The sequence below is a fragment of the Quercus suber genome, unplaced genomic scaffold (assembly GCF_002906115.3).
Source record: "Quercus suber isolate HL8 unplaced genomic scaffold, Cork oak 2.0 scaffold_117, whole genome shotgun sequence".
Classification (NCBI taxonomy): Eukaryota; Viridiplantae; Streptophyta; class Magnoliopsida; order Fagales; family Fagaceae; genus Quercus; species Quercus suber.
In genome coordinates this window covers 1,261,586-1,288,677 of record NW_027069582.1, presented here as the reverse complement: position 1 = coordinate 1,288,677, position 27,092 = coordinate 1,261,586, and the positions used below count along the sequence as shown (strand labels likewise).

The 27,092-nt window shown below is 34.2% G+C and overlaps 1 protein-coding gene, 1 long non-coding RNA gene and 2 pseudogenes across 3 annotated transcripts; all 4 read left to right on the top strand.

Moving 5' to 3' along the window:
• The first annotated feature begins 1,434 nt into the window (after window positions 1-1,434).
• On the top strand, window positions 1,435-5,247 carry LOC112011898 (uncharacterized). 2 transcript variants are annotated; one of them, XM_065775691.1, is made up of 7 exons: window positions 1,435-1,895; window positions 2,217-2,443; window positions 3,571-3,681; window positions 3,814-3,969; window positions 4,455-4,696; window positions 4,816-4,936; window positions 5,069-5,247. In XM_065775691.1, exons 1-7 carry the CDS (start codon window positions 1,573-1,575, stop codon window positions 5,137-5,139), a joined length of 1,251 nt encoding a protein of 416 aa, XP_065631763.1. In that variant the 5' UTR covers window positions 1,435-1,572; the 3' UTR covers window positions 5,140-5,247. The 2 variants fall into 2 exon arrangements, with proteins under 2 accessions (XP_065631763.1, XP_023900010.1); XM_024044242.2 differs by having other exon boundaries at window positions 1,438-1,895; window positions 4,816-5,247.
• Window positions 5,248-9,122: 3,875 nt separating this feature from the next.
• LOC136061320 (uncharacterized) lies at window positions 9,123-9,826 on the top strand (annotated as a pseudogene).
• A 1,088-nt stretch (window positions 9,827-10,914) lies between these two features.
• Window positions 10,915-13,127, top strand: LOC112011873 (uncharacterized; annotated as a pseudogene).
• A 3,181-nt stretch (window positions 13,128-16,308) lies between these two features.
• LOC136068476 (uncharacterized) lies at window positions 16,309-17,294 on the top strand. Its single transcript, XR_010629831.1, has 2 exons — window positions 16,309-16,617; window positions 16,819-17,294. It is a non-coding gene; the product is annotated as an uncharacterized LOC136068476 (long non-coding RNA).
• The last annotated feature ends 9,798 nt before the right edge of the window (window positions 17,295-27,092 follow it).

Below are 27,092 nucleotides of genomic sequence, written 5' to 3'. Positions count from 1 at the left end.
AGTAGTTCAGGACAGATGAGTTGAACTGCTAAAATTGCTACAATCAAGAACAAATTAAAAGCTTTGGAGGAGGATAGCTCTATTTCAAAGAAGCAGGAGCTAGTTGAAAGCATCTCTACTAGCGAAAGTTTGGATCGGCCCTTTGGCAAAAGACGATAAGAAATTGTAATTAGGATAGAATTCTATCTAACCAAGAGATTCTGCGAAACCTTTTACCAGACTTCAGAACTTGTGAGGTATTAGCATGGTGCTGAAATTGAAATGATTTCAGAATTTCATATGTGATATTCCATGATGCTGTAATTGTTAATGGAATGCTTGTCAATTGAATTCTGATCCTGGCGTTGATAGTGCAAAGCAATTGTGAATTTGAGTTTTGGGCTCCTTTGTTAGAGCTTATTTACAACTTTTAAATTATATTCTGCTAAAATGTAAAGATACGAACAGCAACCTTAAAGTCGAGGGTTGAAATTGAAAGATGGTCATGAAAATGAAACTTTTGAGTTGGACCTAGGATGGAAACTGAAGAGGGAAAATGAATGTCAATGGGTCTGGAAATCATCTCATCAATAATTTTTTTATGCATTCTGCATATACGATATATCTGTAATATGTCTTTAATAACATGTGGAACTTTTAGTTGAATGGATTATAAGAGACATGTTGTATGTACTTATGTGAAAAATTATCCTATGAGACAGTCTCATGAGACATCTTTCTCATGATGTGGGTATTTCACATATCATGTTAGAAATGTCTCATGAGATACCTTCAAAAATTATAGTTTGAGGGAGGGGTCTAAAGATTCATTAATCACTATTAGTTCCTAATGGGTTGATGATAAGACTTACGTTATCTATTTATCAAGCCCATTTTACTATCAGTTGGTAAAATTAGCAAGCAATTACTAATTACAGGGCCATAGGCCACAAGTCACCCACAAATCTCATGCTAGCTTACCTCTAAATTGAAGTGGACTAAGAGATCATAATTTGTCATATAAAATAGGCATAGGACAGAGCATGGAAAATGCTGCCATATAAAATAGGTATAAGAGAGGGTATGATAAAGGCCACCATATAAAATACTTATAGGAGAGAGCATGGTAAAGGTTATGGTTCTAGAAAAACTTGTGGAATAAACAACTATCATTGAGGTAGTTCTAGTGTTACATAAAAGTCACAACTTTTATCACAACTATCTTACGTGATAGACTGTGATGGATAGAATATCACTTTTATATAAACCAATCACTTTTTCTTTATTACTAATAATCTGCCACATGTATAGTTATTGTAAAAGCTGCGGTTTTATCATGTGTTCTTAGAATTTTTTGCTCCCCCCAACTCAAAACTACTTCCTCTTTCTTTCTTTTTTTTTTTTTTTTTTTTTTTTTTTTTTTTTTTTTTGAATTAAACAAATCAAAACTACTTACAATATTCTTCTTTTTTATAATATTTGATGGGATCTACGTAGGTAAAATATTCTAGCAAGTCTCAGACAGGCCACTTGTCCACTGAGTCCTCAAATTGACAGAGAGGCCTCGCTCTCCGGAGGAGACTTTGCTTGACAATGGCGATGATTTTACATCTTCCTTCTCCGACTGTCTTTACTCCCAACTCCAACTCCAACTCCAACTCCAAGTTCCAACGCTCACATTTCTCTTCCCGCCAAATCCCATCAACCATCATCACTTCAATTCATGCTCAACGTCATCATTTATCACCATCTTCTTCATCTTCCAAAACCTTTCTATCTCCTCCTTTAATTACCACCAAACCCAGTTCGATTCGATCCATAACAGCTCGGTCTCTCTCCAACCTCCCTCTCATTTCTCCTAATGACCACTGGGGCACCTGGACCTCTCTCTTCGCCATCGGTGCTTTCGGTATCTGGTAATTCTCTCTCTCTCTCTCTCTCTCTCTCTCTCTCTCTCCATAGTTTTTTAGTTTTCTCTGAGGACCCAAATGGGGAAACCTTGTAAAAATGAAATAAAATTGCATGTAAACTTGAATTTTGTGTTGTATATACTGTTTTGCTTTTGGTCAAAACAAGAAGGAAAAGTAAAAGGTTGCTCCCAGCTAAGCTGCTGGTTGTAATGGTTCCAAATAAGGAAAGTTGCTGCTAGTGTTCTTTAAGCTAAATGAATTTATTTTTGTAAATTTGTAACTACTTGTTATGAAGAAGTTGTGTATCTGTTTTGGTTGAAATTGAAGGTCGGAGAAGACTAAGATTGGAAGTACACTGAGTGGTGCTTTAGTGAGCATTTTGGTAGGACTTGCAGCAAGTAATTTGGGGGTTATTGCGAATGAAGCTCCGGCATATTCTGTTGTTTTGGGGTTTCTGCTCCCAATGGCCGTTCCATTGTTGTTGTTTAGAGCAGATTTGCGTCGTGTTATAAAGTCCACTGGGACACTTCTGTTGGCTTTCTTGCTAGGCTCAGGTAATACTAGTTAATATCAGAGTCTGCATTATAATGTGCTTTTTATATTAAATTGTTAATCTTTCGTTACTCTGTGCTTTCTATGTATTGATAAGGAGAATGTGACCGCTTTCTAGGCGCATTACTGGTCAATTAAGTAATCATCTCAAATAATGGAATTACCATATGCTACTTGTTAGTTAAGCTCAATTAGCGCTAGGTCTGTGTTCATATTGGTTTTTAAAAGGACTTGCAGATCAACGCGTTGCTTAAATTTTGCAGGGATTTTCAATTTATAAATCCAGCCTTTTTTATTCTGGTGTAAACTTTGGGAGGTTAATTAAAATTTTATATTTTCAGAACAGATGTAAAAACATAGAAGAAGAAACTGAATCTGCAAATTGTCTTCCGATGCTTGCTGCTTTTTTCTATTCAAATTAATTTGACCTATAGTTTTTCTATTTATTTCTAGGCTTGCTGATCGAAGGCTTAGGTCCATAGTTTTTAGTGGACTACGTGTGATGGATCTTAGTGATAGGGTGATTACTCTGAGACTAACTTCATTTGCAATGTAGTAAGTCCTTCAAGTCAATGATTTGGTTTCTCTAGTTTTTCCCTTGTGGTTCTGTAATTAGTTCATTTATATTGTATCAAATGTTCTTTTATTTCTTTGCTTTTTTGGGTGCGTTAAAGGTTGAATCCAGTGTACAAAGCTTCCACTTTTGTGGGGGTCTAGGAGAGGTAATTAGTAGGTAGCCTTACCCCCATTTTTTGGGAGGATGCTGTACAATATAGAAAAAGATTTTACGTGGATTGTAGTTACCTATCAGATAATTCATCTAAATTTGGGAAGAATGAAGCAAGTTTTAATTTGAAGGCAACCATGCAACCAAGCAAACCTGTGTTTCATGTATTTGTGGCCAATATATTTCACTCTATGTATCTAAATATGGGTGGGCTTGGCTTTTTATTTATTAAAGGATTATAGAGCAATGTGGTAGTTATGGCTTATGCTTTGGGAAATGTTAAGAATTTCATTCAAGTAATCACTCATATAGTCAACTTTTCCATGTGTTGGATTTTTCTCTACATACACTGATTTAGAGTCTTGTTGACATTATTTGCCTTTTGCTTTGTTCATATTATAGTTGCAACAACAGTTGGAACAGTGGTGGCATATGTGTTGGTACCAATGCGATCACTTGGTCAAGATAGTTGGAAAATAGCAGCTGCACTCATGGGCAGACATATTGGCGGAGGTAATTTGAATAAGCTTCTCACTACGATATATCTATTTAGTTGTGATATTCTCTTGCTTTTCTCATTTATTTTCCCAAGTTCTGTATCATGACTGACACTTCCTTTTTTTGCCTTTTTGAGATGTTGTGAAGCTGTCAACTACGTTGCCATATCTGAAGCCCTTGGTGTTTCTCCATCAGTTTTGGCTGCTGGTCTAGCTGCAGATAATGTCATCTGTGCAGTATATTTTACGACATTGTTTGCGTTAGCTTCTAAAATACCTCCTGAGACTTCAATGTCAACTAATGGTGCAAAAAATTATATGTTGTTGTGGTTAACTTTGTCATTGTGGTAGAGTCGTTGGTTGAGCTCTCTTGTACTCAGTAGTTCTCCTTTAATCCTTAAATTGAATAAAATGCAAATTACGCCCTCTAAGTTTGGGTTGGTTTTGATTGTGGTCCTTAACATTTCAAAATTGGAATTTAGTCCATGATGTCTGATAGTGTTTTAAATCTCGTCATTCCTTTCATGTCTTTTAAGGGTTGGCTGTTTAGTCCCAAATTAAAATCACCCCAAACTTAGAGTGTGTAAGTTACATTTTATTTCTGTAAATCCTTTCCATCTTATTGTAATGTATGGTTTTGCATCCATCACCATTTTTTTATAACTAATATCTCTCGGATCTCAGTTGTTTATGTCCTCTTTATTAATGAGTTTAGTAATCAAATATGAAAGTAGCAGGTTAACGTAATTGTATTACCATGATAGTTAATGAAAGCTGGAACTTTGACAGATGTTGCAATGGATGTTGATTCTGAGCCTGGCAACAAACTGCCTGTGCTACGAATGGCTACAGCCCTTGCTGTGTCCTTTGCCATCTGCAAGACTTGCACTTTCCTCGCAAAATATTTTGGAATTCAAGGGGGCAGCCTTCCAGCCATAACAGCAATCGTTGTTATTCTAGCAACTGCATTTCCAAAACAGTTTGCTTATCTTGCACCATCTGGTGAGGCTATGGCTTTGATTCTAATGCAGGTGAGTTTACAAATTTAGTTGGATTTCAAAATTCCGAAAGTAGCACTAGTTTTTGTGAAAGATGATTTAATTTTTCAGGAAGTGACTTGTTTTTGGCAAATTGTTTTGTTGATCAACAGGTATTTTTTGCTGTGATTGGTGCTAATGGAAGCATACGGAATGTCATAATCACAGCACCTAGTATCTTTATGTTTTCTCTAGTGCAAATAGCAGTCCATCTTGCCGTGATACTTGCGTTTGGTAAGCTCTTTCGCTTTGACTTAAAGCTTTTACTTTTGGCATCAAATGCAAATGTTGGTGGCCCTACAACGGCATGTGGAATGGCCACAGCAAAAGGGTGGAGTTCTATGGTTGTTCCTGGCATTCTTGCAGGCATTTTTGGAATTGCCATTGCGACTTTTCTCGGCATTGTATTTGGCGTCAAAGTGATAAAATACATGTAAAATCTTCGTATTTTGAATGTCAAAACTGGCATGAGTTGTAACCAATGTAAGCTTCATGTCATGTAATAAGAGAACCAGCACATTAGCAACAAATTTCATTTCTGAGAATGCTTGATTGGTAAGGATTATGCATATCATTATAGGCGATATGTTCCTTGAAAAGAAAAATCTTGCTCATGAAAAGTTATATAGAAGGGCGAGTGCTTAATTGTTACCATAATGTTTTTGGTGAGAGAAATGAAGCGTTTTAATATTTCCATATCTGTAAGTACACTGTAGCATAGTCGGCAATATGGCTTCAGAATCTTTTAAGCAAAAAAGTGGGTGCCACATAATCATGAATTCACTAAAAAAAAGAAAAAAAGAAAAAAAAGAAAAAAAAAAAAGAGAGAAGAAGATCATATTTGTTATGCATGAGATACCTTGTTTACAACAAGCAGGAGATTTAAATCTAAGTTCTGTTCTTTAACTATTGGGAAAGTTGGTTGGCAGTTGGTAATTGACACCAAACTAAAGCTAGGGTTAAGATTTCAGAGTTGATTACAATAAGGCTTTGTTTGGTTGGGGAGTGAAAAAGTGGGAGGAGAGAAGAGATTTAGTTTTTATTTTTTATTTTTATTTTTTATGTGTGTATAGTTGGGGAATGGAAAAGTGGAGAAATGAAAAACTCTTTTGTTTAGGTAAGAAAAATAATGAGGATAAAAAATTTAATTTGTATAAATATACTCACGTGCCCAATTACATAATATAATATATATATATATATTTGAAAGAAATTTTTTTCTATTAATATTAATTAGAAACAAAACCCCTAAACATAAAAGTTGAAAAACAAAAAAAGAAGAAAAACCATTAAACACAAGTGGGAGGAGATGGAGGTAGATGAGTAATTTTTCATCAAGCCACCCATTTTCTCCTCAAATTGGGAAGATTCCACTTTAGTTTACTTTGGTTCATATCAGTCTATTTGCTCCATTTCGGTCCACTCAGATGGTTTCTTTCGGTCTACTTTGGTCTATTTTGGTCCATGTCGGTTTGTTTTAGTCCACTATCCGATGTGAATGATTGTGAATGGTGGAAAAAAAAATTTATGATCCATGTGAGGTTGTCAATTGTGGGTCATGTGAGAGTGACTGATAGCCAACAAGGTCAATGCATAGGTTATTCTCCCAACTCAAAAGTGCATGTTTCTGATCCTTCACTTCAAAAAAAAAAAAAAACAAGTCCACTCCCAAGTAGCAAGCCTTGCTCTCCAGAGGAGACTTTGCTTGACAATGGTGATGATGATACATCTTCCTTCTCTGATTGTCTTGACAATGACAATGGCGATGAGGAGACTTTGGACTATATAGAACCGAATAGAATAGAGTGGACCAATGTGGACTAAAAAGGATCGAGGGAGACTGAATAAGAACAAATGGATAGATTAGGACCAAAGTGGACATAATGGACTGAATATGAACAAATAGGACTGACGTGGACTAAATAGGACCAATGTCAACTAAATAGGATTAAAGTGGAGAAAATAGACCGAATAGGACCAATGTGGACTAAATAAGACTGAAGTGGGCATAATAGAACCAATGTGGACTAACTGGACTGAATAGGACCAAAATGGTCCGAATTGAATCAAAGTGGACCGAAGAGGACAAAACAGACCAAATAGGACTTTTGAATATTTATCATTTTTAGGGCTTGTATTTCTAATTTCTAATGTTTATTTTATTTGTATTTTTTAACTCAAAGCTAAACATTTTAGCCCAAATATAATAAAATTTCATATTTTTCAACTAAAAAAAAAAAAAAAAAATTTGGAGCAAAACTTGAAAAGGTAACGTACCAAAAGAATCAATTTAACGCTCAATTAGTCCAAAATGGACCGAAGAGGACCAAAATTGACTGAGTGGAGCAAATTGGACCAAATGGGTTCGAAGTAGACCTAATTGGACCGATGTAGACCTAATTGGACTGAATGAAAATTGTTTAATTTTTAGGGAGAACAAATTATCTTCAGCAAATTTTAGAGAAAAAATTATACATTATATTACAATTACAAAATAATTATTTATCCCCACGCATCGCGTAGGCCTGCAACTAGTTTGTATAAATTTACTCACATACTCCTATTAGTCTATTACATGAAGAAAAAGTTTGCCCTCATCTCCTTGAAAGCATCCCATTTCTCTCTCTCCAAATGTTTCATATCAAACACGCAGGTGCTGCCCTCCAAACGACATGCATCTCTAGTCTAACTCCATTGGAACCTACCTTCGAGCAATCCTGTAACAGACCATGGATCTTTCATGGAAAGAGGTTTGGCAATGTAGATGCTATTTGCTAGAGTGGATGGTAACCACAAGTTAAAAGGTCTCATTGGATTGGGTGCATTTTGAAATTCTTTGGTTAGTGGGAGCTTTTTAGTCTGATCATGATACGCGCAATGCACTGAATTACTGCATTGATTTGAGTCATAAGTTGAGCACTTGGTAGTGTTCACATTTATTTCTCATTTTAGTTCATATGAGACATTTGGGTCTAGGCAGAAAAAATAATTTTGAGAGCTCCGATTAGCATTCATGGCATATTGGAATATGGTGGATATAAGTCCTCGCTAGAACTAAATTTCCTATTTAATTCTTTGGATTGTAAATAGTTCATTTTTGAATAAGTTGGAGCAACCACATTCTTGATCTAATTTATATATTCACATGTTCAATGATTTTGTCTTGTGCATCATCTTGAACTCAGGGTAGAGCACCAAGTGGCATGGCTTTATCCATGCTAGGCACGATGTGCACCCTTTTTATTTTGTTAAGTATGTTATGCACTGTAATTTGTATTTTTATTTTTTTTTGGGTATTCTTTCTTAATTATCCTTTTTTTTTAATAAACAAATATTTTAAGCAAATCTAAATATTGCAAAAGTTACTATAATGAAAATTTTAGAATAGTTTACTTTGTATTATTAATTTTTCAAATCAAGTTTTTAAATGAAAAAAATATATATCAAAAGTTAAATAAATATTATTTAATTAATATTTAAGTATAAGAAAATATTCCACTTAAATTTGTCGTTTTAGACTCCAAAATTTGTTGAGTCGACCCTATATTTACTTGAACCAAATAGAGAGGGCTTGGGCTCGGATGCATGGATTTGAGGTAGGTGTATATTACATACGATTAGGTGAAAGAAACTTATACTTCTCTGTTATCTTAGTAATGATAATTGATAATAGACTTTGAAAGATTATCATGATAGGAATCCATCTTGGAATTAGTTAAATTTACATCTGCTTAGAAAGATTATTAGCAGGTTAATTGATTGTCATCAATTCTGTTGTTTATTGATTGATCCAACAATATTATTCCTAATCATTAGTTAATGATGTAAAGGAAACAAATGTGACCCAATTCCATGGATTCATCTGCTTCTTTTGTTTTAAAATGCACTTCTTTCTTCTGTTTTCCTTTTTCTTTTTCTTTGCTTAAACTAAGGTTAGTTTAGAAATTGCTCCGTTAACTCTCCCATTGATGTCAAGTTTCTTAGCGATGGATTACCTTGATATAAATCCTAGCCATGAAATGGACACTCTACGTTTCACTTGGAAATGAAGAGAATGTAAATCCAAATTAATACAAGTAAATTTAGGAAGACCAGACCAAGAATTAGATTTTTCTTTCAAAAAAACATAGGCTGATGATAAGAGTTTGATTAAGCACAAAATGTCATCATTCACGAATGCATGCCATTAACTTCAGCAACTAAGAATTTGCGCTAGTGCTCGCTTCCTAACGCACCTTCTCCACAGTATATAAGTAAAACGTGGATTAAAGAAGTGGGGAATAAAACTTTTTTACAAATGCTTTNGAACATTTTTGAAGTTTGTGTTCTTGTTGGGCTGGTACATTTGACCCAGAATTATGTTTCTCTGCTATATTGAAATATTAATCTCCTTTTTCTATTTTATATTTTCAGGGCTACTCTGATTAAGATGTTTTCTCCTTTGGAAAGATTGTAGCTGAAGACTTTCTGTGGCATACTCGTGGCCCAAAACGTGGTGAGCCACGAGGCTTTGCTTTCATCCAGTATAGTACAAAAGAGGTAAGCTGATTGCTTTTTCAATTTTTATTTTTTATTTTTTTTCAAGCATTTCCTGATTCCCACCATTAAAGTGAGCATGCAGGAAGCTAAATTGGCCAAGGAGAAGATGCATGGGAAATTAGCTTGTGGGCGCCCGTTGGTTGTCCGTCTTGCTAGTGAGAAATACTGGTGGAAACAGCAGAGAAGTTGTCCAAAGGTGTGGGTGACTCACATAAGACAAGCCTTTCTGGTAGTAGTTCAGGACAGATGAGTCGAACTGCTAAAATTGCTGCAATCAAGAACAAATTAAAAGCTTTGGAGGAGGATAGCTCTATTTCAAAGAAGCAGAAGCTAGCTGAAAGCGTCTCTACTAGTGAAAGTTTGGATTGGCCCTCTGGCAAAAGATGATAAGAAATGTAATTGGGGTAGAATTCTATCTAACCAAGAGATTTTGTGAAGCCTTTTACCATACTTCAGAACTTGTGAGGTATTAACATGGTGCTGAAATTGAAATGATTTCAGAATTTCATGTGATATTCCATGATGTTGTAATTGTTGATGGAATGCTTGTCAATCTAATTCTGATCCTGGCGTTGATAGTGCAAAGTATTGTGAATTTGAGTTCTGGTCTTCTTGTTAGAGCTTATTTACAACTTCTAAATTATATTCAGCTAAAATGTAAGGATACGAACAGCAACTTAAAGTCGAGGGTTGAAATTGAAAGATGGTTATGAAAATGAACCTTTTGAGTTGGACCTAGGAAGGAAACTGAAGAGGGCAAATGAATGTCAATGGATCTGGAAATCATCTCATCAATAATTTTTTCATGCATTCTGCATATATGACATATCTGTATATATCTTTAATAACATGTGGAACTTTTAGTTGAATGGATTATGAGAGACATGTTGTATGTACCTGTGTGAAAATTATCCTATGAGACGGTCTCATGAGACATCTCTCTCATAATGTGTGCATTTCATATATCATGTTAGAAATGTCTCATGAGATACCTTCAAAAATTACAGTTTGAGGGAGGGGTTTATAGATTCACTAATCACTATTAGTTCCTAATGGTTTGATGATAAGACTTAAGTTATCTAATTATTGAGCCCATTTTGTTATTAGTTGGTAAAATTAGCAAGTAATTACTAATTTCAGGGCCTTAGGCCATAAGTCACCCACAAATCTCATGCTAGCTCACCTGTAAATTGTAGTGGACTAAGAGATCATAATTTGCCATATAAAATAGGTATAGGAGAGGGCATGGTAAAGTCTGCCATAGAAATAGGTATAAGAGAGGATATGATAAAGGCCGTCATATAAAATACATATAAGGAGAGAGCATGGTAAAGGCTATGGTTCTAGAATAACTTGTGCAATAAACAACTCTCATTGAAGTAATTCTAGTATTATATAAAAAGCCATAACTTTTACTACAATTATCTTATGTGGCAAGCTGTAACAGATTGAATATCACTTTCATATGAACTCATCACTTTTTCTTTATCACTTAGAGCCTGCCACATGAACAGTTGTTGTAAGAGCTGTGGTTTTATTATGTGTTCTTAGAATTTTTTGCTACCAACAAGTCAAAACTATTTTTTATTTTTTTGGAGAATTAAACAAGTCAAAACTACTTACAATATTCTTTTTTTTATTTTATGGGATCTACGTAGGTAAATATTCTAGCAAGTCTCAGACAGGCCACTTGTCCACTGAGACCCCAAGTTAACAGAGAGGCCTCGCTCTCCGGAGGAGACTTTGCTTGACAATGGCGATGACGTTACATCTTCCTTCTCCGACTGTCTTTACTCCCAACTCCAACTCCAACTCCAACTCCAAGTTCCAACGCTCACATTTCTCTTCCTGCCAAATCCCATCAACCATCATCACTTCAATTCAAGCTCAACCTCATCATTTATCACCATCTTCTTCATCTTCCAAAACCTTTCTATCTCCTCCTTTAATTACCACCAAACCCAGTTCGATTCGATCCGTAACAGCTCGGTCTCTCTCCAACCTCCCTCTCATTTCTCCTAATGACCACTGGGGCACCTGGGCCTCTCTCTTTGCCATCGGTGCTATCGGTATCTGGTAACTCTCTCTCTCTCTCTCTCTCTCTCTCTCTCTCTCATAGTTTTTTAGTTTTCTCTGAGGACCCAAATGGGGAAACCTTGTAAAATGAAATAAAATTGCATGTAAACTTGAATTTTGTGTTGTATATACTGTTTTGCTTTTTCAAAACAAGAAGGAAAAGTAAAAGGTTGCTCCCAGCTAAGCTACTGGTTGTACTGGTTCCAAATAAGGAAAGTTGCTGCTAGTGTTCTTTAAGCTAAATGAATTTATTTTATAAATTTGTAACTACTTGTTAAGAAGAAGTTGTATGTATGTATTGGTTGAAATTGAAGGTCGGATAGGAATATGATTGGAAGTACACTGAGTGGTGCTTTAGTGAGCATTTTGGTAGGACTTGCAGCAAGTAATTTGGGAGTTATTGCGAATGAAGCTCCAACATATTCTGTTGTTTTGCGACATTGTTTGCGTTAACTTCTAAATACCTCCTGAGACTTCAATGTCAACTAAGGGTGCAAAAAATCATATGTTGTTGAGGTTAACTTTGTCGTTGTGGTAGAGTCGTTGGTTCAGCTCTCTTGTACTCAGTAGTTCTCTTTAATCCATAAATCGAATAAAATGAAAATTTCTCTAAGTTTGGGTTGGTTTTGATTGTGGTCCTTAACATTTCAAAATTGAATTTAGTCCATGATGTCTAATAGTGTTTTAAATCTCGTCATTCCTCTCATGTCTTTTAAGGGGTGGCTGTTTTAGTCCCAAATTAGAATCACCCCAAACTTAGTAAGTTAAATTTTATTTCTGTAAATCCTTTCCATCTTATTGTAATGTATGATTTGCATCCATCACCATTTTCTTATAACTAATATCTCTCGGATCTCAAGTTGTTTATGTCCTCTCTATTAATGAGTTTAGTAATCAAATATGAAAGTAGCAGGTTAACGTAATTGTATTACCATGATAGTTAATGAAAGCTGGAACTTTGACAGATGTTGCAATGGATGTTGATTCTGAGCCTGGCAACAAACTGCCTGTGCTACGAATGGCTACAGCCCTTGCTGTGTCCTTTGCCATCTGCAAGATCGGCACTTTCCTTGCAAAATATTTTGGAATTCAAGGGGGCAGCCTTCCAGCCATAACAGCAATCGTTGTTATTCTAGCAACTGCATTTCCAAAACAGTTTGCTTATCTTGCACCATCTGGTGAGGCTATGGCTTTGATTCTAACGCAGGTGAGTTTACAAATTTAGTTGGATTTCAAAATTCTGAAAGTAGCACTAGTTTTTGTGAAAGACGATTAAATTTTTCAGGAAGTGACTTGTTTTTGGCAACTTGTTTTGTTGATCAACAGGTATTTTTTGCTGTGATTGGTGCTAATGGAAGCATACGGAATGTCATAATCACAGCACCTAGTATCTTTATGTTTTCTCTAGTGCAAATAGCAGTCCATCTTGGCGTGATACTTGGGTTTGGAAAGCTCTTTCGCTTTGACTTTTACTTTTGGCATCAAATGCAAATGTTGGTGGCCCTACAACGGCATGTGAAATGGCCACAGCAAAAGGGTGGAGTTCTATGGTTGTTCCTGGCATTCTTGCAGGCATTTTTGGAATTGCCATTGCGACTTTTCTCGGCATTGTATTTGGCGTCAAAGTGATAAAATACATGTAAAATCTTCGTATTTTGAATGTCAAAACTGGCATGAGTTGTAACCAATGTAAGCTTCATGTCGCGTAATAAGAGAACCAGCACATTAGCAAAAAAATTCATTTCTGAGAATGCTTGAGTGGTAAGGATTATGCATATCATTATAGGCGATATGTTCCTTGAAAAGAAGAATCTTGCTCATGAAATTTATATAGAACGGCGAGTGCTTAATTGTTACCATAATGTTTTTGGTGAGGGAAATGAAGCGTTTTAATATTTCCATATCTGTAAGTACACAGTAGCATAGTCGGCAATATGGCTTCAGAATCTTTTAAGCAAAAAAGTGGGTGCCATGGATTCACTAAAAAAAAAAAAGAAAAAAAAAGAAAGAAGAAGCAATCAAGGCATTGAAGTGTATATACAATTTTGTTGGTATATTTCCATATACTTTTAGATTTATTTAAAGAATCAAATCGGACGTGTAAACTTTATATATTTAGATTAATTGTTTACTTTGATTGTTAGAGTATCAAAAAATTTATTATTATTATTTCTTATTTTAATGATAAGAAAGATATATTAAAAAATTAGGAATTGAAAAAAAATCATGTAATGGTTTTAAAACATGAACAAGGGAAATTGCGACTAGGTAAAAAAAAAAAAATATATATATATATATGTATTACATTTATAAAAAATACCATTTGTGGTGGAGTCGTATGGATTCATATTTTCCCATATGATTAATAGGGGGTGATCATTGATCAGCTCTGATTGAGTTGTTTCTTTCTTTGTCGTTCGAGAGGGTGGTAGAGCCAAGTGGGCCTTTTGATCAGATTGTCAGATGGTGGGTCCAAGTCGTGCCACAATAACATTATTCCCAATAGAATAATGCTTTTGTCACGTAAAGTGGTACAATTTGCGTCATAATTCGCCTAAGTAACAAACTATGAATGATAGAGAAGTGATGGCGGGTTCATGTGAAGTCACTTCTCTATCACTCATAACTCGTTACGTGAGCGAGTTGTGGAATAAATTGTGGTAGTACTAGCACAACTCTTCTCAATAACAACCCGTTAGAACCACCTACGTATACAAGTGTCTAGATTCCAAGATGTTAACAAATGACAAATACGCAGAGGTACCACGTATGTCATGTCTCTAATTTGTCCTGGTTGTAAATTCTAAAGAACTGTAACATGCAAGAGGCATGTGATAGCCACGTTTGCATCTAGGATCCTTCAATAATTTAGTCTACTGTTATTATTTTGCCGAAATAAAGTTCCATTTTTTAAAATGAAAAAAAAGAAAAAAAAAAGAAAAAAAGAAAACAAAAGCCATAGCTAGAAAGAAGAGAGAGGGATATTTGTGTCAACTTACGTAATAATTTAATTATTACGGCTATCGATCCAATAGACATGATACTTGACCCACCCGAAAAACCCAACCAGACCCGAGTCGACCACTGCTCAATTTGACCACGTTGGCATTGACAACGGGCCTCTTCCTCCAAAATTGATGCCGTAGGGTTAAGTGATGTGTTTCCTCCAAAATCCAAGAAACCTGAATTGACCAACAAACCAAGTGTTTTTTGGGGAAATTTGCCAATTTCGACAAGATCTCCACCATTTTGGCAAGATCTTAGCTAAATCTAACGAGATTTCCAATAGATCTAGTGAGATAACTACCAAATTAGGCAAGATCTCACCCATTAGACTCACTTTTTTTCACTGTTATCATGCCAAACCTTCTTCATTTTCCAGATCTCTAATGTTGACCAACTTGACTACCACCCGTTGAAAGCCTGATCTATTTGATTCGATCATCCTCTCCAGTTGATGGCAAGTTAAGATTAACTCAAACTCAATTAGGTTGGGTTTAGTGCAGATTAAGCCCAAACCTGAACTAACTCGACCCAATTCGAGGACACCCATAATAATTATGAGTTATCTAAATGAAAATTAATGAGGTTTTTTTTATTTTTTATTATTTAATCATTATAGACAAGTAAGACAAGTAAAATTGAACTTGAATCAACGATTCATTAACTCAAGCCAACCCAAAGAGAAATAACTTGACTAAAATTAGTAAGAAAAACGAATAAAATCCTTATACTCGATACAAATCTCAAGATATCCATTAACAGTCTAAGTTTCATAAAATTAATTAAGCTTTATATTGAGTGTGAATTTTGAAAATCTAATCGTTGGATTGCATGTTCTTATTATATTCTTCATGTTTGCAAAATTTTAAGAAGATCAAAGATTAATTGTTATGTCATCAAACAAATATTAAAATTTCAAGTTTTTGTGATCTAAAATTGTCTATAAAAAATAAGTTTATTAATCGAATAGCAAATAACATCTGATTTGAACGAAAATATGCATGTTAGGAACATAAGGAACAAGAAATTCAACGGCTAGATTTTCAAAATCCACACAAAAAATGAGGCATATGAGAAATTTGAAGAGTTTCTCTCTAAACTAGTTTAGAGAAAAATTTTGTTCAACTTTTTTTTTATAGGTATTCCTAAAGTACAATAATGTGGAATTTATTTCTCAAACATGAACCTAAATTTCACAATAAATTTAATTAGGGGAATTTGTTATTACGTGAGGCAAAACATTATTGCAATAAACAGAATTGTACTCTCAAAATACTAAATAATTACACTCCAATTAACAAAAGCCAATAACTGAAATAAATATCAAAATAATAGTAATTAATATATATTTAAGGACAAAGTTTAGTTATAAAATTGGTTATAATAAATAACTACAACTCCACTCAATATATTTTTATTGAATGTGAATTTTGACAAATCCATCATTGGATTACATTTTTTTCCCCTTATATCCTCTTTGCTTGCAAATTTTTCAGAAGATTGAAGATCAATAATTATGTAATCAATCAAATATTTAATTTTCAAGTTTTTGTAGTCTTAAATTATGCATAAAAAATAACTTAATAAATCTACTAGTAAATAACATCTGATTGGTACAAAATTTAATATGCGTGTTAAGAATATAAAAACTAAGTAATGCAACGGTTAGATTTTCAAAATAGTCAATGACTATAACTAAACTTGTAACCAAACTTTATCTTACATTTAAATATTGGTGGCATGATAAAATATATCTAATCATAAATAATTAGGACTTAAAAAGTTATATAATTAATTTTGTTTTGAAAATCCTAAACTGATATTAATGATCCAAGAGATACTATTGCGAGTTACAAAATGCAATCGGCCATGAAAAAAAAAAAAAAAACACCAAGCACAAGGACTAACCGAGTAAATAACCAAAAATTAAGGGTAAGTTGGGATTGGGGATGCGGACAAGTTGGTCTTCCACTACCAGTCTAAAAGAAGGTCAAGATCTGTGTGCTTGTAAAACCAAACATATATTTGGGATTGGTTGTGGACTTGTGGGTCAAAGACTCGCATGCCTAGAAAGAAAGAAAGCAGACAACTGAGAAAGTGAGAAGAGGGAAAGGGAGATTAGAGCTGCTGGAAGTTATGGGAATGGGCAGTTTGGGAAGAAGGAAATAAGTGAAAGAAAATTCTTCCCAAAATCACCCATTCCTATTATTTCCAGTGGTTCCTCCCTTTCCCTTTCATCTTTACCCCTTTTTTTTTTCTCAACTTCATCTTCTCCTCTGTTGTATAACCAACTTGAGGTACGTACATTTTTTTTTTTCCTTTTATTATTTTTTTAAAAGTCTGTCAAGCATTTTTTTATTTTATTTTTTTGATAGAAAGCTTCAGGATATTTCATTAAACTAACATAAACGAACCATTATCGCACCTAGCAACATGTGAAAAATCGAAATCTTCTTAAAGAAATTTGCCTTATTCAAATCCAACAAATACTGTCCTAGTTTTGGATAGGTTTGGCAGAGCAGAGCGCAGAGCTTGGAGGACCACACCATATAGCTTCAGCCTCTTCAGCATCAGACCCCATATCTTCAAGCAAACTTGAAGAAAAGTCTGTCAAGTTTATCTTATCTTATTTTCTTACAATTTTTGGTGGGTGTAACGAAATATTCGTCAAATTTTAAAAAATAAAACTATTTATTAACCCTTGATATTATGGGACAGTTCAGTTCGGAATATTTGAGGTGTTCCGGAAAAGGGCGAGTTGAAGTGAGGAAACTCGTCTGGGAATTAGACGAGTCATGGGGTCCAGCCTAGGTGGCGAGTTGGTTGAGTTATTGAGCTGCCCCAGTCAAATCGGTTCTTCTTGTACCTCTTTTTTGTTGGATGAAGTCAGTTTGGATTTGTTCTCGGTTTTCCATCGTCATTCAAAACAGCAATCTTAATGCTCAACAGGAGTAGAAATTTTCAGTTTGTTTCATTTTAAACCTCTTTTATTTTATTTTATTTTATTTTTAAATTTTTAATTAGATAGTTACCAAGGAGGAGATTGTGCGTCTCAACTTGTTGAGTTACAAAAATTCAACAAAAAGGGTTTTTTATTTTTTATTTTTATTTTATAGAAATTAAATTGAGTAAAAACTATTGAAATTGAGAATGCCTAATGATGGTTTACCAAGGTGAAATGACTACTAAGATATGCAAATTTGTTAAGCAAGAAAACATCATTTGATTGCCAGTTGCCACTACTATAATAAGCTCAGTAAGATTCATAAAATAAAAATAAATAAAAAATAAATAAAAGAAGAAGAAGAAGAAGCCGAGTGAGTCCTTCATCAGATGAAATGCAATTTCTCCGACTCACGGGAGGCCTTTCGTGATTTCTCCAACAATAACAAATTAAACAACCAAAAATGCTATGTAAACAAATAAAGTTACAATTTTTGTCATAATTTGCTCATATGGTAAATTGTGAATGGTAAAGTAAAAGTCGGGGTTTCATGTAAGTCTATAAATCCACCACTCATGTCTCGACATGTGGACAAATTATGACAAAATTGTAGTTTTGGAATGATCCTAGCATTATTGATTAAACAAATTCGTCATAACCTGGGAAGCCATGATCTATTTGCCATCAATCCAATCTTGATGTAACCTTAGTTCAGAATGCTTAATCTTCATTTCCTCATATGTGTCCCTAAGCATTAGCATCCAAGGATACAAAAAAGTGTCTATTAAATATTCTCAAACCTTATTTTATCTATTTTATCATCCCATTTTATAACTCAAAATCTTAATATAAACTATACTAACAAATAATATAAACAAATCAATTCTATTTCTTATCTCCCATCTCTCTCTTCCCTCTTTTCTTCTCTTTCTCTCTCTCATTCCATTAAAATATGTGTTTTTATTTTTACAATTCATGAACAGTAGGGTTGTATATATACAACTTTACTGTTCACAGTTGGCAAAAATTTTTAGGTATCCATACCCAGGTAAAGCCCTCTTTTAATGTCTTAGTTGGTAAAATAATAACTGGAGGGTTCTTACACCCCCAATGCTAAGCATTTTGAGCCGCTACAAAAAAACCTTAGAAGTCACACCCACCCACCAACCATCATTATGCAAAGCACCAACTTCTTCAAAAAGATTAAAATGATCAACAATGGTTCAATCAATATCCCTACTTTTTTTTTTAATTGAAAAAATTGGTTAAAATTTATGTTTATATACTCTAGATTTAGGCTAATTATCATTTTGGTTTTAAAATTTCTAATATTATCAATTTCATTCTCAAAGTTCATCAACATTGGCAATGCAATTCTTTGACATAAACTCCTTCAAACCAATTATTTTATATGTCTGCATCTATGCATCATGAACCCCATTTCTCAAAAATGTATAGGTCCCATAACAATTGGATTCATTAGTCTTCTTCAAACCAATAATTATCCAATAAATTTATAGAGAGAAAAAATGTCTCATACAAGCCAATAATTATCCAATAATTTTAAAAAGAGAAACAATTCACAATTAGTACGTTAAAAAAAAAAAAAAATGTGCTTGGTCTAGATAAAAACCTATGAAAGCTTGACTATTAAATTGTTGTTAATAAAGCTTGACTACTAATTTGTTGCAGAGTTTGCATAGAGATTGATTCAAAGTTTAATTAGTAAAAGCCAAAAAAGAGATACATCAAACTGGTTTAATGCATGGTTTTCATACCCGAAAGGGAAAAGGTTTAAGATTTTTAAGGTTGGACCGAGGTCGAACCGCGATAGTGTCGTAATTAAATATAGATATTAAATTTATAAAGTTATCATAGTTGACTAATATAAAAAAAAATACATATTCTTATACACACACACACACACACACATACATACATACATACATACATACATATATATATATATACATATGGGGGAAATTAAATGATTTTCAAGCATATTTTTTACAAATTAAATAAGAAAGTTAATAAAAATAAAATAATAAAGCATGAAAAAATACATTAAAAGTTATAGTTAATTTTTGAAGTATAATAATATGAATATATTTTATATACACCCTGACTAATTATAATATATAATATAATAAAATATTATGAATATTAGCTATAATAAAATAAAAGCAATAATGCAAGTTTATTTAATTTCGTGGTCTGGAATTTTTTTAAGTTTATTTCAAATATATTTATTTTCCACTTAAGAGTATCAGCACTCAAGCATAGCCTAGTGGTTAGAGTTTAACTTTAAATCTAATCCACCTCAGCCTAGGTTTTTTAACCTGGTAAGTGCACTTTATTCATTTTTTCCAATTTATCAAGTAAGGTTAGACTGTGATTGAATGAACCACTACCGATTCTACACGAACCATACGATCCAATTGCAGGTCAAACAGTTCACGAAATTTCTTTAAAATCTGGTTCTATGTGATTGAAAAATTGGATTCCAATTCGATTCCCAATTAACCCAGCCAAATAGGCTGATATGTGATCAAAAAACTGGATTTCAATCTGGTTCCTAGCTAACCTAGTCAAATTGGCTGGTTAGGTCTGGGTCTAACAACCTTGGTTCTCTCTCTCTCTCTCTCCCCTAACCTTAGGTGTTGGGTTGTGGTCTTCATTGTCATTGGGTTGCCATTGTGGGATATTAATTCACATGAGATGGTGATCTTGGCTTTGGGCATGGTGGAGTTGCCCAAAATTTGTTTAAATCTTTTTTTTAGGTAGTTTATAATCATGAATTTAGTTCTGTTCCACCCGAAACAACCAAAATTTTCCAACCTAGTTAGTTAATTGGTACGAAACACCATTCTATTCCATCTCATTTTAAATTACTATCCATTTCAATTCATTCCACTTGTTTTGGTCAATTCCACCTAACTTGGTGATTTTGGCCAATATGCAAGCTATAGTACTTCACTTATTCATTTACTCATATATGACATTATTTGATTTTAAATTAATAATTTATAATTATAATATTATATGATACAGACTTATGTATATAAATTTTGTAATATATATGTATATGTATATATATATATATATATATAAAAGTTGGTACAGTAATGTTTCGTTCCAATAGACAAAGGGAACGAAGTCTAAAACGATATTCAAAAGATTAAATAATACCATAAAACTTCAAAAAGTGAAAATTTAAACAATTACATTAAATTTGGAATTTAGATGGTTGCCAATGAGAAGTGGATGGAGATATATCCCGAAGCCAAGGTCCATCACAGATCAATGTTGACATCAGACCATTGTCTTTTGTCTCTATGGTTGAGAAAAAGGAAGCCTTCAAGACTGATGAAGAAACGGTTCTTCTTTGAGGCCATATGGACTAGAGACGAGCGGTGCAGAGAGGTGATAGAATCAGCATGGGACCTGTTGAATAGGAACCCAGAGGTATTGTTTCAAGATAGATTAAAGCATTGCCAAGTTTAGCTCCAAAATTGGAATCGAAGAGTCTTTGGCAATGTTAACAGAGAGCTGAAATTGAAGCAGAGGCGCCTCCAACAATTGGAATCTTTGAATTAGCTCCATGAAATAGGGGAGGAAATCTAAGCTCTTAAGAAGGAAATTAACGAGATTCTTCTCAGGGAGGAAATCATATGGAAACAAAGGTTGAGAGCACTCTGGATAAAAAGCAGTGATCAGAATACGAAATTTTTTTTCATGCAATAGCCAACCAGAGGTGCAAAAAAACAAGATTGAAGGGTTAAGGGATGCTGATTGTAGGTGGAAGGATGAGCATAAGGATGTAGAAAAGATAATCCTAACATACTTCTTGACCATTTTTAGCACTGACCACCTCGAGGATTTTGAGGCTAGCCTAAGTGTAGTGAACAGACGAGTATCCAATGAGATGAATGATATCTTTCTCAGGAAGTTCAAGGAAGATGAGGTTTGGAGCTCTCTAAAGCAAATGCATCCCACAAAATCCCCCAGCCCGGACGGTATGTCTCCCATCTTTTATCATAAATATTGGGATGTGGTTAGCCCTAATGTAATTAACTATGTTATCCAAACTCTCAAAATTGGCGTCATGTCTGGTGGTCTTAACGAGACTTATATTTGTTTAATCCCAAAAGTAAAATGTCCCCCAAAAATAACTAAGTTTAAACCTTCATCTTTTGAAACTATGCAATGCATTGACCAGAGGAGGAAAGGAAAAAAAGGTCTGATGGCTATTAAATTGGACATGAGTAAGACGTTAGACCGAGTGGAATGATCCTTCTTGGAGGGGATGATGCGAAAGATGGGTTTCTATGAGAAATGGATCTCCTTAATGATGATGTGTGTGACGACGGTGTCATACTCGGTCCTCATCAACGGCTAGGAAAAGTGCACAATAACACCCTCAAGAGGCATTAGACAAGGGGATCCAATTTCCCCCTATCTTTTCCTCCTTTGTGTGGAAGGTTTGTCGGCGATGTTTAGAAAGGAAGAGTGTGAAGGTAGAATCTGGTGTATTCCAGTGTGCCTTAGAGGCCCACAGATTTCTCACTTAATGTTTGTGGATGATTGTATAATTTTCTACAATGCTACGGTGGAGGAGGGTGCTAGAGTTCTTCAAATTTTGGAGGATTATGAAAAGAATTCAGTGTAGAAACTCAATAAAGATAAGATGTCTCTATTCTTTAGTAAGAACACTAGAAATGAAACAAGGGAAGCCATAAAAGGAATGTTTGGAGCACAGATTATCCAGTAGCACGAGAGATACCTTGGGTTGCCTCCTTTGATTGGGATAGGGAAAAGAAAAGCGTTTAACATAATAAAAGACCAAGTGGGCCGAAGAATAGCAGGGTGGAAAGAAAAGCTCCTGTCTTCTACGGGGTGGGAAATCCTTATTAAGGCTACTGCTCAAGCAACTCCCACATATACCATGAGTTGCTTTTGGCTTCCAAATTCTTTTTGCAAAGAATTGAATTCCATGGTAAGTGGGTTTCGGTGGGGTCAAAGAGATAGAGAAAAAAATATGGTGTGGATTGCCTGGGAAAAATTGTGCACTCCAAAAGTAGACGGGGGAATGGGATTTAAGGACCTCAAGACCTTTAATCTTGCTTTGTTAGCTAAGCAAGGCTGCTGAATTCTCACAAACCCCAACTCTCTCAACCATAAAGTCCTCAAAGAAAAATATTTTGCCAAAATCAACTTTATGGAAGCTTAGCTTGGACACAATCCGTCGTACACTTGGCGGAGTCTGATGGCTACTAAGGAGGTGATTGGCAAAGGTCTGCGTTGGAACATTGGAAATGTTAGAAAGGTTAATATTTGGGCTGAAAAGTGGATCCCAATTCCTGAATCCTTCAAAATCGTTAGCCCTTGCCCCCCTGACACATCATGTGAACTGGTTGCTAGCCTAATAAACCCCGAAATAGATGGCTGGGATATCACCACGGTGAGGGAAATTTTCATCCCTCATGACGTGGAGGTGATACTAAGCATTCCAATCAGCCCCTACCTCCTGGATGATATGAAAGTTTGGGCTTGGACTCAGAACGGAAACTTCACGGTAAGAAGTGCTTATGATGTCGCTCGCAAATGGCTACTGGAAGGCAATCATAAAGCTGACAGTGGTAGTGCATCAAACAGCAAAAGGACGAGTGAGTTGTGGAGGTCCATTTGGGGTATGCAATGTCAAAACAAAGTTAAACAATTTATGTGGAGAGCATGTAAAAGTATACTCCCAAAAAATTACAACCTCAAACTGAGGAAAGTGACCACTAAGGATAAATGTGCGTTTTATGGGAAATCTGAATCTTCGGGTCACGTTGTTTGGGATTGCAAGTTTGCGGCTGACGTTTGGAAGGAAACTAGGGTCAACTTCCCAAAGTTTCAAAACCCCCAGCGTGACTTTATTGATGTCGTTTGGAGGTTGAGGGATATTCAAAGTGAGGTGGATTGGGAAATTTTTGCTACCACGGCTTGGTGCATTTGGAAAAACAGAAACTCAGTCAAGTATGAAGGTAGGGGTAAACAAACAAAGGCATTAGCTGGGGAGGTAGAAAATCTTGTTGAGGAATTCCGTAATTTAAACACCACTGCGAGCCAGGAACCCAACTAAAGGAGACCTTACTGGACACTGCCCGTTACTATGGAAGACACATAAGTCGTTAATCCTGTTACAAGGGATTGAGGAACTTTGTTATGATGTAGACTGGGAATTTGACATTATGAATTATGATACTCTCAATCAGCACCCCTATTCTTTTTTGATAATTAATATGGTCTAGGTTGAGGACAAAAAAGAGGTACAAAATTAACGTATTGTCTTGATCTGGGAACTTGGGAAGGGGAAGAGAAGGAAAGAAAATAGGAATAAGTTGTTCAGTTAACGGAAATGAGATGAATGAAGGAAGGCGAAATTGGTAAATTTCCCTTTTAGAGCCTATAATGGCTTTTGACATAAATCTATATTATATATATATATATATTATATTTATTATATTTAAAAGTTGAAACGTAGCATTTGTTGTTGCTATGCTTCTATTGAACCACATTAGCAGCAACGTCATCCACTTATTTTCTATATTTTCTTTTCTCTATTTAAACTTTCTTCTCTTCTATTCTCAAAAAAAAAAAAAAAAAATCTTCTTCTCCCTATTAAACCGACTATTACTTACTACGCTCAACTTTACCCTTACACTTTCTTCCTCTTTCTTTTTATTTTGACTCTTCTTCTCCCCATTTCATTTTGTATAAATTTGATATTATTTTCATCATTCAACCCATATTATTTCCCCACAAAACTGTGAGAACTCTCTCTCTCTCTCTCTCTCTCTCTCTCTCTCTCTGGATTCTTGTTCTTTCTTATACCTCTAATTAAGGTTAACGGTTCTTTTTCTTTCTTTTTAATATGTGTTTGGTATTGTGTGTGTGTGTGTGTGTGTGCGCGCGCGCGCACGCGTGTGTGTGTTTTTTTTTTTTTAAGAAATTCTTCTATTNCCCCCCCCCCCCCCCTTTTGTTCAGTTGGTACAAGTTTAATGTCGACGGAGCTGTATTCAAGGAGATCAACAGCTGTGGCGTTGGAGTTGTGATGAGGAATATAAGGGTCAGATCATGGGGCCATGAGAAAAAAGTCTGAACTGCCCTTGGATGCACTGGAAGTAGAAGCAAAGGCAGTGGAAGAAGGAGTCATGCTGGCAAAGGATCTTGGACTCAAACACATCATCATTGAGGGAGATGCTCAGACAGTTTTGTCAGCCCTTGAAGGCCATACATCTCCTCCAAGCTCAATTCAAAACATTATTGCTGGAGTAAGACAATGGTCCTCAAACTTCTTTGCGTGGAAAGCGACCCATGTTTGAAGAAACTGTAACCAAGCAGCACATTTGATGGCAAGAAATGCCAAACTTATATCCGAGAGTGTAATATGGATGGAGGATACTCCCCAGTTATTGAGACTCAAATTGCATTGATGTAAGATGTTGGGTAGTTGCCCATTTAATCGAAATTATGCACAAGTTAACTATCCCAAAAAAAAAAAAAAAAAAAAGATCTAGTATGTACCCCTTTACACATCTGGGTGTCTACCTTCATGGCTGCTTGTGTTACCAGCTCGAGCTACATTTTTTTAAAAGTCTTTTTTGCTTGCCTTTTATATTTTCTTAGGTAAATTTGTTTTATCAACTTTCCCCAACCCCATGGCAGAAAGAGGACAAAAGAAGGCTTTATATTCAGCACAATCACTAGGAAATTGATTTGAATGTCATTTTTGGGAGAAAAAACTCATATGTTAATTATAAAGCATATAATATTACATTATATTGCCAGCGAGCTAGTATGAACTTAATTATGGGATGCCCGTTACTATGGAAGACACATAAGTCGTTAATCCTGTTACAAGGGATTGAGGAACTTTGTTATGATGTAGACTGGGAATTTGACATTATGAATTATGATACTCTCAATCAGCACCCCTATTCTTTTTTGATAATTAATATGGTCTAGGTTGAGGACAAAAAAGAGGTACAAAATTAACGTATTGTCTTGATCTGGGAACTTGGGAAGGGGAAGAGAAGGAAAGAAAATAGGAATAAGTTGTTCAGTTAACGGAAATGAGATGAATGAAGGAAGGCGAAATTGGTAAATTTCCCTTTTAGAGCCTATAATGGCTTTTGACATAAATCTATATTATATATATATATATATTATATTTATTATATTTAAAAGTTGAAACGTAGCATTTGTTGTTGCTATGCTTCTATTGAACCACATTAGCAGCAACGTCATCCACTTATTTTCTATATTTTCTTTTCTCTATTTAAACTTTTCTCTTCTATTCTCAAAAAAAAAAAAAAAAAAATCTTCTTCTCCCTATTAAACCGACTATTACTTACTACGCTCAACTTTACCCTTACACTTTCTTTCACTCTTCTTTATTTTTTTTTTTTTTTAAGAAATTCTTCTATTTCCCTTTTATAGATTTGGTTGAATTTTGGTTTAGGTTAATACTTAATTTCTTTTGGAAATAGGAATTTGAATATGCCTACCAATTTTTTGAGTAATAAATTATTATAAATTCTATATTTTTATTCCTTTAGTTTCATTTTAATTTTGGCTAAGATAACATTGTAATTTTGTGATGAGTTTTGATTATTATGATAATTTCTTTATTCCTTAAGAGATGAGAAGTTTGAATAATAAATTTGAAACTTATAAAGTTTAGTTGTATATTAGGCAAATATAATACACTACAATGGAAGTTAGAAGAATATGGTTCACCTTAAAAAAAATACTAATCAAACACACAAAAAATAATAAAATGATATATTTGTAGAGATAAAATGATTTTTAAAAAAAACCTGTAAAAATATTTTTTAAAAAATAGACAATACTTAAAGTAATTGTTACTTTTTATATATTATACCTTATTACATAATATTTATATTTCCACGCATCGTGCAGGTCTGCAGCTAGTTTGTAGTAATAACCAATAAAATAATGGAAAATTATTAGATACCTATTTCTTTTATTTCTCTACTCTCCTTGTTTCTCTTTCCTTCAATGGCTCAGGAAGTACTTCTTTGTTGAAAAAATTTGGCTATTCCATCTACATCCTTTAACTTTAGTGTAATTATCATTTTGTTCTTTCAATTCATAATTTTATCAGTTTCATTTTTTGATTTCCTATGGTCCACCACATTTGAAGAGTTGTTAAATGTTAACCCATTTCCAAACAATGTCATATTGTGTTTTTGCAAATTTACTACTCAAAAAAAAAAAAAATACTAATATATATATATATATATACCCACACAATAAAGTCTTAAAGTTTTTAAAAAAATGCGTCAAAGGCCTTGTAACTAAATTGGCACCTCTCCATGCACAAAATGCTTGGAGGTCAAGTAGGGTTCAAGCTGCAGGGTTAGCAGCATGTTATAATTATTTCTCAAAAAAGTTTTTTAAAAAATGCAATTGAAAATGCTCTAAAATAGCAATCAATCTATATATATAATAATATGTAAAGCAGAGATAAAATCTAACTAAATTTCAAATTGGAATTCAATTAGAGACTAATTTTGCGCTATGTGTCTCATCTAATCTAAAATTTAGAATTTTGTGCCAAGTGAGTTAATTTAGTCAATTAGAGTTTAATTTTGTACTACATGTCTCATCTAATCTAAACTTTTAAAATTTGTGCCAAATTAGTTAATTTAGTGTAGAAAACGAGGAGTTCAATATAATAAACCATAAAAAACATAATCATATAACTAAAAAAAAAAATCAAATTTATAAGTCATCTACATATATGGAAAAAACTT